The sequence below is a fragment of the Rhododendron vialii genome, chromosome 8a (genome assembly GCF_030253575.1).
Source record: "Rhododendron vialii isolate Sample 1 chromosome 8a, ASM3025357v1".
In the NCBI taxonomy this organism is placed as follows: Eukaryota; Viridiplantae; Streptophyta; class Magnoliopsida; order Ericales; family Ericaceae; genus Rhododendron; species Rhododendron vialii.
The window spans coordinates 7,840,350-7,855,435 of record NC_080564.1 but is presented as its reverse complement, the minus strand read 5'-3'; the positions used below and the strand labels follow the sequence as shown (position 1 = coordinate 7,855,435).

At 37.4% G+C, this 15,086-nt stretch overlaps 1 protein-coding gene across 1 annotated transcript; it reads left to right on the top strand.

The window, feature by feature from the left end:
- The first annotated feature begins 9,242 nt into the window (after window positions 1-9,242).
- On the top strand, window positions 9,243-14,492 carry LOC131298032 (uncharacterized). Its single transcript, XM_058323295.1, has 9 exons — window positions 9,243-9,632; window positions 11,011-11,057; window positions 11,137-11,239; window positions 11,844-11,930; window positions 12,137-12,220; window positions 12,911-12,964; window positions 13,655-13,735; window positions 13,993-14,038; window positions 14,154-14,492. Exons 1-9 carry the CDS (start codon window positions 9,357-9,359, stop codon window positions 14,210-14,212), a joined length of 837 nt encoding a protein of 278 aa, XP_058179278.1. The 5' UTR covers window positions 9,243-9,356; the 3' UTR covers window positions 14,213-14,492.
- Window positions 14,493-15,086: the final 594 nt, after the last annotated feature.

Genomic DNA, 15,086 nt, shown 5'->3' with positions numbered 1-15,086 from the left:
ACATAGACCAGTAGTACATAGTTTACTGAAAAAAACATACTCGTACTAGCTGCTGATTGTCTGTGTACGTCAAAACTTTAGTGTACAGAAGTCTTGTACCTTAAACGGGTACAAAAATTTATGCACTACAATTTTAACACAAACGACAATGTTCGTTTTGGCATTTGGATTTTGAATAATAAGTCGAAAAAGATAGAAAGAAAAATAAGAATAATGATTGAAATGAAATTTATTAAAGACTGTGCGCAGAAAGAAAATCTACAGACAACAAGCCGTCCAAAAATTCTATAAAAAAAAACGAGGGGGCCTTCGCGGGAATCAACGGCATCCGAGGTATGTAAGGTGCTTGATCCGAGCACCATTTTTTCGTGTATATATGTATATTCGCGGTAATATACATATATACACAAAAAATGGTGCTCGGATCAAGCATCTTACACACTTCGGATGCCGTTGATTCCCGCGCGGGCCCCCTCGTTTTTTTTTATAGAATTTTTGAACGGCTCGGATCGACTGTCCGGTGGCCGGAGAAGGCCCGGCGCAGCCATCGCTACGATTTCGGTACCGACGGGGTCGGTACCTGTAGCATCACTCAATTTCAAAACCGCGTGGGCACTCCAATTCGTTTTGAAACTTTATTGAACTTTTCAATGTGAGCAGGTTGAAAGCCTCTTTGACTCTTTTCCTCATCAACCACCTTCCACCACCGTCAACGACGGTGCAACTGAGAAACCCAATCCTTACACACCTAAAACAATCTCCATTTTCCCACTCACATTAAAACAACTTATAACATCTTCTTGCCTATAATATACTCTATCTGCTCCCCACATCCCTTCATCCCATTGTCATCTCTCACTAAACCCTCTTCACTTTCTCTCTCCTAAAAATACTCGCACACAATGGCTGCCTTTTCCACCTCTGCTTCACTCAGAACCCTCTCTTCCTCCGTTAAGCTATCGCAAAAAACCAACACCACTTCACACGCCCAAAAACAACTGTTCTTCCACCAATCAAACCCCCTTCTCTCCCAGGACCTCCGCCTCTCCACTGCCGCCGCACCAAGATCATTCATTTGCAAGAGCCAGAGCAACAACCGATCAGATGCTTCAACACCCAGTATTTAGTCTTCCTTAATGACCGGCTGCAAACAAGCCGAACCGAATTTTGTTGTGTTCGAGCTCGGCTCGTTTATTGAGCCAAAAAATCATGCTTTGTTGTAAACGAACCGAGCCAAGTTCATTTATTAAATGAGTCAATCTTACTTTTCCGAGCCGAGCTTTGGAGTGCTCAATTAATAAACAAGTCGAGCCTCAAGTTGCTCGATCGTTGCTCGATCGGTTCATTTGTAGCCCGAGATACCTGGATTTCTGATCCATCATTTTTTTTATTATTGCAATTTTCCTTTGTTTGGCTTTGATCAGCGAAGGTTCAAGAGAGATGTGTGGATATGAGGTGAATGAGCGAGACCGTGGGAGTCCTGCTTACCTCCGATTGAGCCAGAAATCTATCAATTCTTTCGGCTATCTCGTCCCTTTAATTTAACCAATAAAGTAAAGTTGTCTATTTCTATTTTGTGGCTTCGATCTCTTTTCACCGAAAGTGTTTTCCCATACATTTTTTAGTGGTGCTACTTATACAGACTAAAAATCTGTATCAGTGAAATACAAATCCCTTCTTGGGTTCATTTTAGGTTTTTAAAAAATGATTTGTTTAAAATACTTTGTTTGTGGTCCTTACAAAAAATAAGTTTAATTTGGTATCGGCAAAGTTTGGATGTTTCGTAAATATTTTTGCCCATAAATACTTTTGCCGATACCGGATTAAACTTATTTTTTGTAGGGACCACAAGCAAAGCATTTTAAATAAAATGAGCGACTCCGATTATTTTTTTAAGATCCAAAATGGGCCCAAAAAGAGGTTTGTACCCACTGGTACAGACGTCTGTACCAGTAGACTTTCTGCATTTTTTATTTTCTTGGAAAGTTCCTCCCGGGAAAAAAACGGAGTAAAAAAGCCAATAATAAACTCCTATGTAGGGCTGTAAACGAACCGGATCGAGCCGAACCCTGTTAAGTTCGGCTCGGGTTCGTTAAGGTATGAGTTCGGCTCGGGTTCGATTCTAGCCTGAACAACTTTGCTCGAGTTCGGCTCGGTTGGGTTCGTTAAGGTACTAGTCTGGCTCGAGTGCGGCTCGGGTTCGATTCGAACTTGAACATCTTGGCTCGAGTTTGGCTCGTTAAACTCAAATGAATCGAGCCGAGCCGAATCTAAGCTTGAATTGAGCTCATCAAGACTTAGGTTTGGTTCGGCTCAGTTCATTAAACTCAAGCGAACCCAAACTCTTTCATTGATTGTATAGAATTTGGGAGAAAAATAAATATTGAATTATATATACGATCTTAAAATTTTTTATATTTACAAATAGACCCCTATTGAATTGTTAATTAAATTTAAGTATAGGTTCGCGAACCTAACCGAGCCGAATACCGTTAGGCTCAGGTTCGGCTCATTTACGGAACGAGCCTAGAATTGAGGTTCAGGTTTAGTTCGTTTGGCAGACGAATCGAACTTGAATGAGCTTTTGTCTAACCGAGCCTCATACAGCTCGCGAATGGCTTAGTTCATTTACAGCCCTACTAATCCTAGGTTGAAAGAGTTACTATTTTCTTGGAGTATATTTTGGGAACTTTTCGTACTTCTCAAGATTTGGCATGTACTTTTAATTTTTTTACTCCTACGTCGAAAGAATTACTATTTTAAAGAGTTATTTCAATGATTGATTTCAATGATTGAAACCATTTATTTCTAAAGTCTCATGGAGAACGTTAGTCACGTCAAAAATTATATGTGTTGATCCAATATCGTTTGACATGTCTTCGGTACGTAGTATAAGTTTTATTGAAAACTTTTGGTATGATTGATGACTTCGATGAGGTCTAAAATCAAAATGATCTCAATGTGATTGATGATCAAGTCTAAAAAAATAAAAATTATTTTGATCATCAAATTGAGCTCGATTATAGCCCATAGTGGATGGACAAGATCATTGAGTCCCGAAGATCCAATTATTAAAAAAATTATAACCCATATTTGCAAAATACTACTATCACTAAATAGAGAAAAACAAAGAACTTTTGATTCTCTTTTGCTTTTGAAAGGAAAAAAAACCCCGACTTCTTTTGAAACTTGTAGTAAAAAAAATACTTTTTTACTAAAATTCACTATTAAATTCCCCAAACATGAAAATTGTGTGGTGGAAAAAACTGCACTAGGCTAACTTTCCTTTCCACTGCATGGCCGCCAGCTGACAACCACTTAACCGGTGACTTGGGATAATAACAAAATGACGCGCCTGAGATCACCTATACCCAATAGTCTTTGTCAAAGTCGGACAAAAATCTAGATGTTAATATCAATCTTGGCACGGTAAGACTTACCTGAAGGAAGGTATAGTCCGTCTAATAACTCCATATATAAAAGCATCCTCTTTCTTTAAGGTTTTTTTTTTTTTTTAAACAATGATAAATATATGGTATTGAATGAAAATTTTAAAAAACAAGAGCCCACAAAACAGTAGACAGGGCATATGTAATACTCAGTGGTGAATAGCTCATTTTTTTTCCCCAGAAAATTCAAAAAAATAAAAGTATTCTTATTTAAAATTGGGCCAACAAAATTTAAGGAGTACTGAGTACATATATTGGTGGCCAAACCTATAGGTGGGCTATTGAGCCGTAGGTTTAGGGATCAATTTATCTAATCCATTGTAGTACATCTTGGCACATTCACTAGCTAAAATTTGAGTTATTCAACATAATGAGTATTTAATTTATAAGGTCTATTGGAGATGCTACTTTACCTGATATTAAGCACGTGTAAAGCACGTGCTTGAAAACTAGTTTACTAAAGATTACATGAAACCTCCTAAATGAAGTAAATACCCCATTAGAAACTCGAGGATCGGATATAGGTGTGAGATGAGATCTGTGTCCGACAAATTTAGTTAAACATGCTCCTAGCAAGTGTCATTAATTTGTAATTCGGATTTACTACGATATTGAAGTATGCATATAGGACTCCTATATATTATGTATGAAATGCCCTAACTCCCTACGTAAATAATATTTATCCCAAAAAACAAAAGAAATCTACTAAGAAATTTGAAGGTGGAAAGATACCAATGTGTACACCGAGTCTCTGTAACATCAGTTAAAGCTCATGCGCATTTAATTTTGGCATCCAGTGTTTACGCATGTGTCGTTTGCTGTAATTGATCGATTATCTACAGATACCCATTGGTTTGGAAAATCAACTTAGGGATTTTGATTCATTATTCTGTAGATTTAGCTCTATATGTAATGTAACTTAGTGATAAGTGAATACACAACCATAAATAACAAGAACATAAATAAGATTATAGCAATCGAAAATAACACAATTCAAAGTCATAGCCAAACTATCTAAAGAGGATGGAGCTGAACAAAAACCTAACTTATTTCTTCGTTTTGTTTGTTGATAACGGAATCATCGACTGACTATTGTAACACATTAGGGTAGAGATCAGAGGACGAGTTATGGCAACAGTTTTGTCGAATTACGTCATATTGGTACCTCGACAATTGGCATGTAAAAAAATTCTTTTACTATGTACTAGGCAATGTGTATCTTTTCATTGAAATTAAGCACGTGCAAAGCACTTGCTTGAAAACTAGTTTGTCATAGTCTATGTTACATGACAAACTAGTTCCTCCTAAATGTATCAAATACCGCGTCAGATATTCGACATTCAGATAAGGGTGAGGATGAAACGGACACTTAGATACATACCCGCCTCTGCAGCACCGGAAACATAGGATAAAGTCAATATGCATATAATGTTAGCATCCGTGTGTGTTGTTTGGTGTAATTGGCTGACCTACTCCAGATATGTATTGATTTGGAAAATCTATTAGGGATTTTTATTCATTATTGTATCGATTTAGCTCTATATATAGGATTTATGTGAAATACACAATCATTCCTCCTTCTCTTACTTTGTATCTATGTTGCATCGCGAATCCGAGTTGTATGAGTACGAAGAATGAAAATGTGATACTCCACATGCTTAAATTGTGATAAGCTCTGCTTGGATACCAAAATTGGAACTTATTTTTCCAAACAACAATCATCTAGTAAAATGAAAGTACTGTTTCTCAAATTACTTAAATGAAATATAATTTTAGGTGCATAAATATTTTCCCTACGAAAATTTCATTCTTTCTAGATTTTCACCTTCACTAGTTTTAGGCACGTGCTTTGCACGTGGTTGACTTTAGTGGAAGCATCCAAAACTTGCACGTAATAAATGCAAGTTGACTCACATAAGTTACGACACGGTTGGAAAATTGGAAAAGGTAATTGTAATCTATGAAGTCCCATTCTTTTGCACTACGGGAGGAAAACTGAGGGGTTGCCTTGTTGTGGGCCATTTGCGAGCTGAAATTCTAACCAATAGAAAATCTTGTAGAAAGGAAGATAGGATGCATTGGGTATGTGATTTCTGCAAAAAGATAGAAGGGAAGCAACGACGTGAGTTCACAAGGTGGCGCTGCACCCTAAATACCGTCATTATTGACGATTGTTTTTCTGTTACAAATCTAATCCTATTATTTATATGAGATCGATATTTCCTTCAGCATCTCATCCATCGAGTGAAAAAATTAGATCCGAACCACACATACAAGCTGCCACACGGGGTGGCAAATATGGCAAGGCCATAGGAGCCCCAACCTACTCGACGATGACATTGGAAAGGTTCTCGAGGTGGCACTACACCCATAAATACCGCCATTATTGAAGATTGTTTTTTTGTTACAAATCTGATCCTACTATTTATATGAGAAAATTTGGAAAGAGAAAAAAAATTCAATGAGGAAATTCACGAGGTGGCACTGCACCCGTAAATACTGCCATTAACGACTGTTTTTCCATTATAAATCTAATCCTACCATGAGATTGATATTTCCTTCAGCATCTTAACCATTGAGTGAAACAATTCGATACGTACGAACCACATATACAAGCAGCCACACACTAGATGGCAATATGGCCCGGACTACTCGATGATGACGTTGGAAAGATTCACATTTTTTGTATCTGTCACGATTCTAAAATCAAGTAGGTTTCTTCATCAACGAGGTCTTTGTCTTCCCTCCTCTTGCCCCAAAAACTTCCTAATGCCCTAAGAAGTGGTGTAAGATATTTTCCCCTTCCTCTGCATATTCTTGTATGATTCGTGTTTTCATTTTCCGACAAACATGCTTGATAATTGCCGAGAAAAAAAAAAGGGAGTGATTTTGCCACTCTCCTTTTTGTTAATGTCACTTTCATTTGTGTCTTTATTGATGATTTGTTTTGTAAAAAGAGGGAGTGGCAAAATCAATTCTAAAAAAAACAAGCTCGATAACTAAGCACTTAAATTAAACATTAGTATTAATTTTCTTCTTCTTTTCATTTTTTTATGACAATGCACTTACCACTTAATCCCCACTCATTCTCTTTCTCTGTATCTATGTTGCATCGCGAATCCAAATTGTACCAGTACGGGAAATGAAAACGTGATACGCCACATGTCTAAATTGTGGTAAGCTCTGCTCGGGATAGCTTTTATGGATACCAAAATTGGAACTTATTTTTTCAAGCGACAATCATCTTGTACAACGAAAGTACTGTTTCTCAAATTACTTATATGAAATACAATTTTAGGAGCATAAACATTTTCTCTACAAAAATTTCATTCTTCCTAGATTTTTACCTTCACTAGTTTTAGGCACGTGCTTTACTTTAGTGGAAGCATCCAAAACTTGCACCTAATAAATGCAAGCCGACTCACATAATTAGTTACGACACGGTTGGAAAATTGGAAAGGGTAACTGTAATCTATAGAGTTCCATTATTTTGCACCACGGAAGGGAAACAAAGAGGTTGCCTTGTTGTGGGCTATTTGTGAGCTGAAATTCTAACCAATAGAAAATCTTGTAGAAAGGAAGATAGGATGCATTGGGTATGTGATTTCTGCAAGAAGATAGAAGGGAAGCAACGACGTGAGCTCGGGAAAGGAGGGAAGCAACGATGTGAGTTGGGCAAGATGGAAAAAACAGCCGAAATTTGGAAAGAAAAAAAAAATCCAACAAGGAAATTCACGAGGTGACACTGCACCCGTAAATACCACCATTATTGACAACTGTTTTTCTGTTACAAATCTGATCCTACTATTTATATGCAATTGATATTTCCTTCAGCGTCTCATTTATCGAGTGAAACAATTCGATATGAACCACACATAAAAGCTGCCACACTAGGTGGCAATATGGCGATCGAGGCCATAGGAGCCCCAGCCTACTCGATGATGACGTTGGAAAGGATCAAATTTCTGTATCCGTCACGATTCTAAAATCAAGTAGGTTTCTTCATCAACGAAGTCTTTGCCTTCCCTCTTCTCGTCCCCAAATACTTCATAATGCCCTTAGAATTGGCGTAAGATATTTTCCCCTTTCCTCTGCATATTCTTGTATGATTCGTGCTTTCGTTTTAATTCCAACAATTATGCTTGATAACTAAGCACTTAAAACATTGAGTATTAGTTTTCATCTTTTTTCATTTTTTATGACAATGCACTTGCCACTTTATCCCCACTCATTCTCTTCCTCTGTATCTATGTTGCATCGCGAATCCGAATCGCACTTGCAGTATGAGGAATGGAAAGTGATAGTACTTCACTTGTCTAAATTGTGGTAAGATCTACTCGGGATAGCTTTTATGGATACTAAAATTGGAACTTAATTATTTCTTCAAGCAACAATCATCTTGTAAAACGAAATTAAGTACTGTTTCTCAAATTACTCATATGAAATAAAATTTTAAGAGCAAAAACATTTTTCCCACAAAAATTTCATTGTTTGATCAAGATTTTTAATTACCTTCACCAGTTTAGGCACGTGCTTGACTTTAATTAGTGGAAGCATCCAAAACTTGCACCTAATAAATGCGAGCCGACTCCCATAGAAAATTGGAAAGGGTAACTTTAATCAGAGTCCCATTCTTTTGCACCACGGAAGGGAAACAAAAAGGTTGCCTTGTTTTGAGCCCCACGTTTGAGCTGAAATTCTAATTAACCGATTGAAAATCTTGTAGAAAGGAAGATGGGATCGATGCAGTAGAAGATATGTGATTTCTGCAAGAAGATAGAAGGGAAGCAATGAAGTGAGTTCGACAAGAAAGGAGGGAAGCAACGGCGTGCTGCTTCTCCCCATTTTTATAATTGGTAACGATAAGTTAATTAGTACTAGTAAGTTTTTTTTTTGGAAAAACCTGTGAGATCGCTTCGAATCACTAAATTTACCTTTTGAAATGGGAGTGAACAATAATTTGCTAGGGTTATAGCGTTCCTTGTAACATGGCTTTGCATCCGTTCTTTTTACAGTGTATACCATTTCATTTTCAGTTTTATCAATATTATTGCTGCCTGCCTTGTCGGCATGCATAAGCGTATGTCCATGTTTCTAGCAATTTTCCTTCACAGGAACTTACCAAACGGACAATGTATACATTTTTATTAAAACTAGCGCTGTGCGTGTGCTCAAAATCGATCCTCATATTAGTTAAATTCAATCATCAATAGCTTTTGATAAAAACCAAACCAAAAGTTATGAAGAGTAAATATAAATTACCCAAAAAAAAAAAAATGTAGTCTTTTCAGACAAAAAAATTAAAAATGTAGCCTTTAAATCATACGATATAAACTACTAGTCCCCGTTCCACTTTCCCAGCTTCTAACAAAATAAGTACTAGTTATTTTTAATTTTTAAACTTAAAAATAATATATTTATGAAAGTAATTTTTCAATTTTTTTACATCGTTCATAAGATCTCATCGAAATCTATCAAATTAAATTAACATTGCATATTTTGGAAATTGATTTTGCCACTTCTCTTTTTGTTAATGTCACTCTTCTTCTCTCACAAAATAAATCATCTATTACACATAGAATAGTGACATTAACAAAAAATGAGTGGCAAAATCACTCACCTATTTTTTTTTTTTTTTATTAAGCTTATTAAGCTTGGAATATGTACTTATTTTTTAATTACTTATTTTGGAAAGACACGTCATCTGGGCATTGGCTATTGAGATTTGAGAGTAGACTAGTCCAGATCCCCTTTTCCTTTTCTTTTCTTTTTTTGATCCGAGATCCCCCTTTTCCTCGCTCCTAAAACTGCAGCCTCTTGTTCATCCTCCAACGGATATCTAGAGAGAGAAAACACACAACAGCGTCAAGAGAGAGAGAGAGAGAGAGAGAGAGAGAGACGCAGGCGATGCCGACGAAAGCAGCCACAATAACCGCCGCACCATCATTTTCCGGCGGAGGGGCCACAATCCTCTGCTCCCATCGCTCCTCACTCTTCAACCGCCTCCAATCTCCCCCTCCAAATTCTCGCATCTGTTTCAACTATGTAGAGCCCCTTTTTGCCAGACCCTACCGCACAAGGCACGTCTTCGTCATCCCCAGAGCCGCCGATTCAACTCAGCCTACCTCCGCCCCCGCCATCGACAAGCCAACCGTTCCCGATGACGAGTTTACTCTCGCCAAGGTACTTCTTCTAATTGCGTGCTTTAACTTATGTGGGACCAATCTTACGGTCCACTAGCGGGCCCAATTAAAACAGGAACAAAGCCTGTATAGACTGGTTCCGAAAGAGTTGATATCACCGGAGGAAATCTGAGACACAGTCCGATTCCTTGACCACCATGCCAGCACCCCGTGGCATGAATTGGCGATCATATTGGGGACACTTGTGCCCAAATTTTGTGTGTTTGAAAAGTGAATGGGGGAGTTGTATTGTGTGTAGCTCAATCTTGGTTCCAACTTTTGAATAGTTTGGTACCTGGAATACCGGAGGGGCAGGAACAGGGGCAGGAATTTAAATGGAAAAAAAGTTTCTATACAAAAAATAAACTATAGCTTAACAAAATATGTTAGTATCTTTTTGTAATAAACCAACAAATTTTCTCCATGCAGAAGCTATTGGGATGGCTTTATTTTAATTTTGCGGGGATATGCCACTTAGTTACTCAGAAGTTTTTCTTTAGTACTGTCAGTATGAGTAGTCCAGTACCGACAATACTGGAAAAATCAAAATCAAATGTCGAAAAGGAAATCTATTGTATATTTTGAAACCTGCTAAAGTAATGGTTTAAGCCGCCCCTAATAGGCCTGTGAAGTTTGATAATGTGGTGAAACTGGCTCAGAGGGTGTAGATTTCACTAGCCAGAGTTCTAGAGCACTTATTATTTTAGTGATGGGCAGTAAAACTGATTTTGGATATGATGAGTGTCCATGGGTCTGAAGGACTTTTGGATCTATGCACACAGTACGCACTATAAATATGGTCACAGTAGACTTGAACAATGTTGGAGTTTCAGGTCAGCAATATTGAAGGAGTTTTGTTTTCTGGGATTAACTTATAGTCCAAGGAATCAGTTTAATAATCCATCTGTCCCATAATCTTTATCCCTTTTGAAATTTTAAATGTTTGAAGGAAACATATATATACAACATTCAAATTTAAATTGCAAGGCTCTAAATTCTGGTATTGGCATATTGCCCCTTAATTATCACTTAAAATTTAAAAGCATTTGTAAAAGATAGTGTTCAACTGCAACTCCATAAGAACTAAGAAGGTAAATTCGTATGGAATGCATAAAATGGCAGGTCAAGTCTTTGTGTAAGGGAATGATGTAATGTAAGCAAACAAAATCTTTATCACTCCTTATTTCATTGCTGTACTAAAAGATATGCTTGGATATGATGGCACATGGATGGTCAGATGAGTACCAAGCTGTATTCATGGCCATTCAGATTATCTAGGAGACTATCCTAAGTGACTATCTTATGTTGGATTTGTTTTCCGATCAACCCAGTTTGTGTATTGGAATGAATCTAATGATGATGTGACCTTGCTTATGCAGGTATCATTTGGTGTTATTGGACTTAGTCTTGGTGTAACTCTTCTCTCGTGAGTAGTTATCCCGTCATTATGCCTTATATCAAACAGCATCTTTGATAGCTAAGGTTGACGCATCTGCACTTTGCAGTTACGGTTTTGGGGCATACTTCAACATCCTTCCCGGATCTGAATGGTCTGCATTAATGCTAACTTATGGTTTTCCTCTTGCCATAATTGGAATGGCTCTCAAGGTGAATTTTACTTTTTATTTTACAGACTTTCTTTCGTAAGTCAGACTATTCCAGAATCTGCATCTGGAATTCAAATTCTGCTTCTTTTGTTGCACAGCCTACAAGTTGCTTGAGAGAGGCCTCAGTTTCAACTGTCTAGACTTTGATATGGAACTAAAATAATGTATGGAATTATGATGTGTCGTGGAGCTACGTGATGGGAGCTAGAGGATTAAACCTGCATTATGAAAATAAAAAAACTTTTAGTGTGCATTTTTTAAATATGGTATAATTCAGTTTCAAAACGGCCAATGTAGTTATCCAAAGTAGTCCCCGGTATTGTTCCTAGTTGGTTCGTAAAGATGGAGAAAAACTCAATTACAATAAACTAAAATCTTGAGAGGGTAGAGTTTTTGCCAGATATATTCTATACAAATGGGTCGTATGCTCCTAAAAACATGTTTTGACTTGATTAATTTGTAATACAACAGACTGTGGCATTCTACTTGGTTGGCTTGGACCATGACTTGTGCAAGAATAAAGATGCTTGAGTTCTTGAACTTGTTGCTGATACCACATAAAATTCGTGATCTGCTATATCTGAGACGCATTCTGCTTTTTTCAGTATGCAGAGCTAAAACCAGTACCGTGCTTGACTTACTCAGATGCTCAGATGTTGAGGGAAAAATGTGCCACTCCAATTCTTAAACAGGTACTTATGGTATTGTTTTATCGTAGCACTGCCCCAAGGATCACTTTGTTATAGAGGGCAATACTTTACACGCTGTAAAAACATCCCATGACAGGTAATAGCACTGAGAAAAGTTTGCTCACCAAAAATAAAGTACTTACAAAAGTAGTCTATAGTTGACTTAGTTTCATTCATTCATGGAGAATGACATTTGTTCCTTGTATTAGGTCAGGAATGATGTCACTAGATATCGTTACGGTGATGAGCAACATTTGGATGAGGCTTTAAAAAGAATTTTTCAATATGCTCAGGTACATTCTCTCACTTTGTGTTGTATAAGCTGATATCTTTGCGGATGCTGAAGAAAATCTGGGAAACGCCTGTCCATCAGACCTAGTAAATCATGGTGCACAAAAGATTGATGCATGACTTTTACTCTATCATAGGCATAAATAAAAGTTGAGAGATATCTTAAATTGGAAGTGTTACCCAGCCTCGTACAAGAGAACTTTTCAATGTGGTGTCTGAATGTTGGATGATGAAAGGAATGTCGCCGTACATGACACATTTTGGGAGCATTTCAATGCTTGTCTTGACCAATTTTTTAATTTATTTTTCGTGCTCCAGATTAGAGACATCAAAGCTCATGGTTAGTACGAGTTTTTCTTTTTCTTTTACAGTTATCGGCTGGTTACTATTACTTTCCTCAGTCTGATAGGCAAAAAGATTTTGAGTAGAGCTGCAACCTCTTTACACAATGTATACAAGCCTAATTAAAACCCTTTCAACTACATTTTAAAATCTTCAAAGAAGAGAAGATTGGCAAAACTCCACAATTAGAGCACCAATGGTAGCAAAATCCAATAGAAGCGAAGGAAAAAAGGTGTCCTTTAGAGACCTTGTTCGTGCTTTTTTTGGGTTGTATAGTAATTGTGTAATTCTTTTTAACATAAAAAAAAGTTGTGATTCCTTTTTACCTCAGTTTTTCTTCTTCTTGCTAGGGTGGAGGAATACCACGAAGGAGTGCACCTGTTTTGCAAATGATACGTGAAGAAGTATGTTTCTCAAATTTCCCAAAATGTCTTAGTGACATACTTAAATTTCATCGGCCTAGGACTTTCCAGCATTTGTTCGTTCATGTTTGGCAACATCTTTGAACTTGTTTTGCAAATTTATTTCTGCGGATTATGGAAACCAAACACTAGCTTAATAAGAAATCTCTTAGTTTCTTTGTGAGATCTAGCTCCTGCATTCTGGATGGTAATTTTTATTGGGAAAAAGTACGTATAAGTCCTGCATCATTTTCTAGTAAAAATTTTACCAGAACTTCATGGTGCTGGAGTTGAAAACTATGGCTTTTTTGATAAGCAACAAAGACCAGAAGAATTGAACCAACAACCTATGGTTCCAAATTAACAAGGGCCCCCAGCCACTGAACCATAGATCGATATTGAAAACTATGGCTTATCCTTCCTTTTTCCATATTTTTAATCCAGAAGAGGGGTTGGGTGCAAGTAACCATGTTGTTTGTTGACTTGATTGCGCCACCTTATGTTTAGATGTTAGCTCAGAGAGGGAGATAGAGGGAAACAGAAATAGCTAGTTCTTCATTACCAAAAAAAGAAAAGGAAATGGCTAGTTCTTCAAATTATACCGTCCCATGGTTTATTTACCTTGGTTCTTTTTCATAGCTACTTTACTCTGTTTTTCGCTGGCATTTTATGATGTTAACAACCATGCTCCAGGTCATTGAAGATGGTAGATACTGCTTAGTTTTGGTGTTTAAGGCGAAAGACCTGCAGTTGTCAGATTTTGAGAAAAGACAGGTGATGATTCTGTGAATGTGCATATAACCAATTTTCAGTGTTTGTTTTCCTCAGCTATCTACTTTCTTGATTGTTACATTCTCCTCGCGAGTTTGTGTCTTGTCACAGTTAATACAGCTCCATCTCTGAAAGTATTTCTCTGCAACAGAAATTTCTGCAACTTCCCGAATCTATTTTCTTTTGTTTGCATTTCTTAGTTGTGGAGGACAATATGTATCGTCACATGCCAATGTATCAATCTCCTTTGGGTTTTGTAGGCAAAATTTACTTCATTCTTTGGTCCAGGGATCACAGCTGAAATTGGTGAGTTCTACCTACTCTTGCTTCATGATATACAGTAAAGCTTTGGGAGTAGGGCAAGATAAGAAATGGCTCATATTTCGTGTTTTACAGCAAGCATTTGATTTTGTGGGTGCAGGGAAGGGAGAAGAAGATCTATATGAAATCCGACTTATATCAAATACGATTTCCGAGTAAGGTATATTGAAGTTGATCAAAATCTGATATCTTGTTAGCAGTGTCCATGCAGGATAGGACATGTAATCCTTTGTATGAAGAAAAATAGAATAGGGAAAAGAAACAAGCCGAGAGGTATTGGAAACCAATTTGGCAGAGAGTTCTACCAATATATGATGGGGGTAAAAAAACATTTCGTTTCTGTAAGTGTTGAGTTTGTCATTCCATATCTTTTTATATACTCCTCGACGGTAAACTAAATTGCACATAATGTTGTATTCTTTTATATTGCGTTGACTTATCTTCGATCTTCATTCTTGGAATCAGCTCGTAGGTACGTGCAGATTTGTAGTTTGATGCCCATCATTGAGCCCTCATTTTAGAGCTATACGCTGACCCAGACAGTCAAGTCAACTCATGTTCGGTTTGCTTAAGTATCATTTGTAATTATCTTGTTGCATAAATAAATTAAGCTTAAACGGAAAAATCTTAAAAGCTCACCGAGCCTGAGCAACTCACCATTCGGCTTCATGATGGTATAAGTAATGTTTAAAATGTCAAAGTTAATCAAGCTCGCTCAGTTGATCACTCTTGTACACTTCCAAATAAGACGGTCGAGGAACATCGCTCACCTGTGACCTTTGAGGGTTGAACCCTGTGGAAGTAGGGCTGCAAACGAATCGCAGCTCGGCTCGTTAGTGGCTCGTTCAAGCTCGGCTCGGAAGTTAAACGAACAAGCTCGAGCTGATTTTTTCAGCTCGTTTTGTAAAAGAGCCTAGCTCGAGCTAGGATAAGCTCGGCTCAAGTCGGCTCGCTAATTTTTATTGTTATTTCATAATTTGTTCTTTTCGTTTTCAGTTTCCAGTCAATCAAGGGAGGCGAGAGCACAAGCACA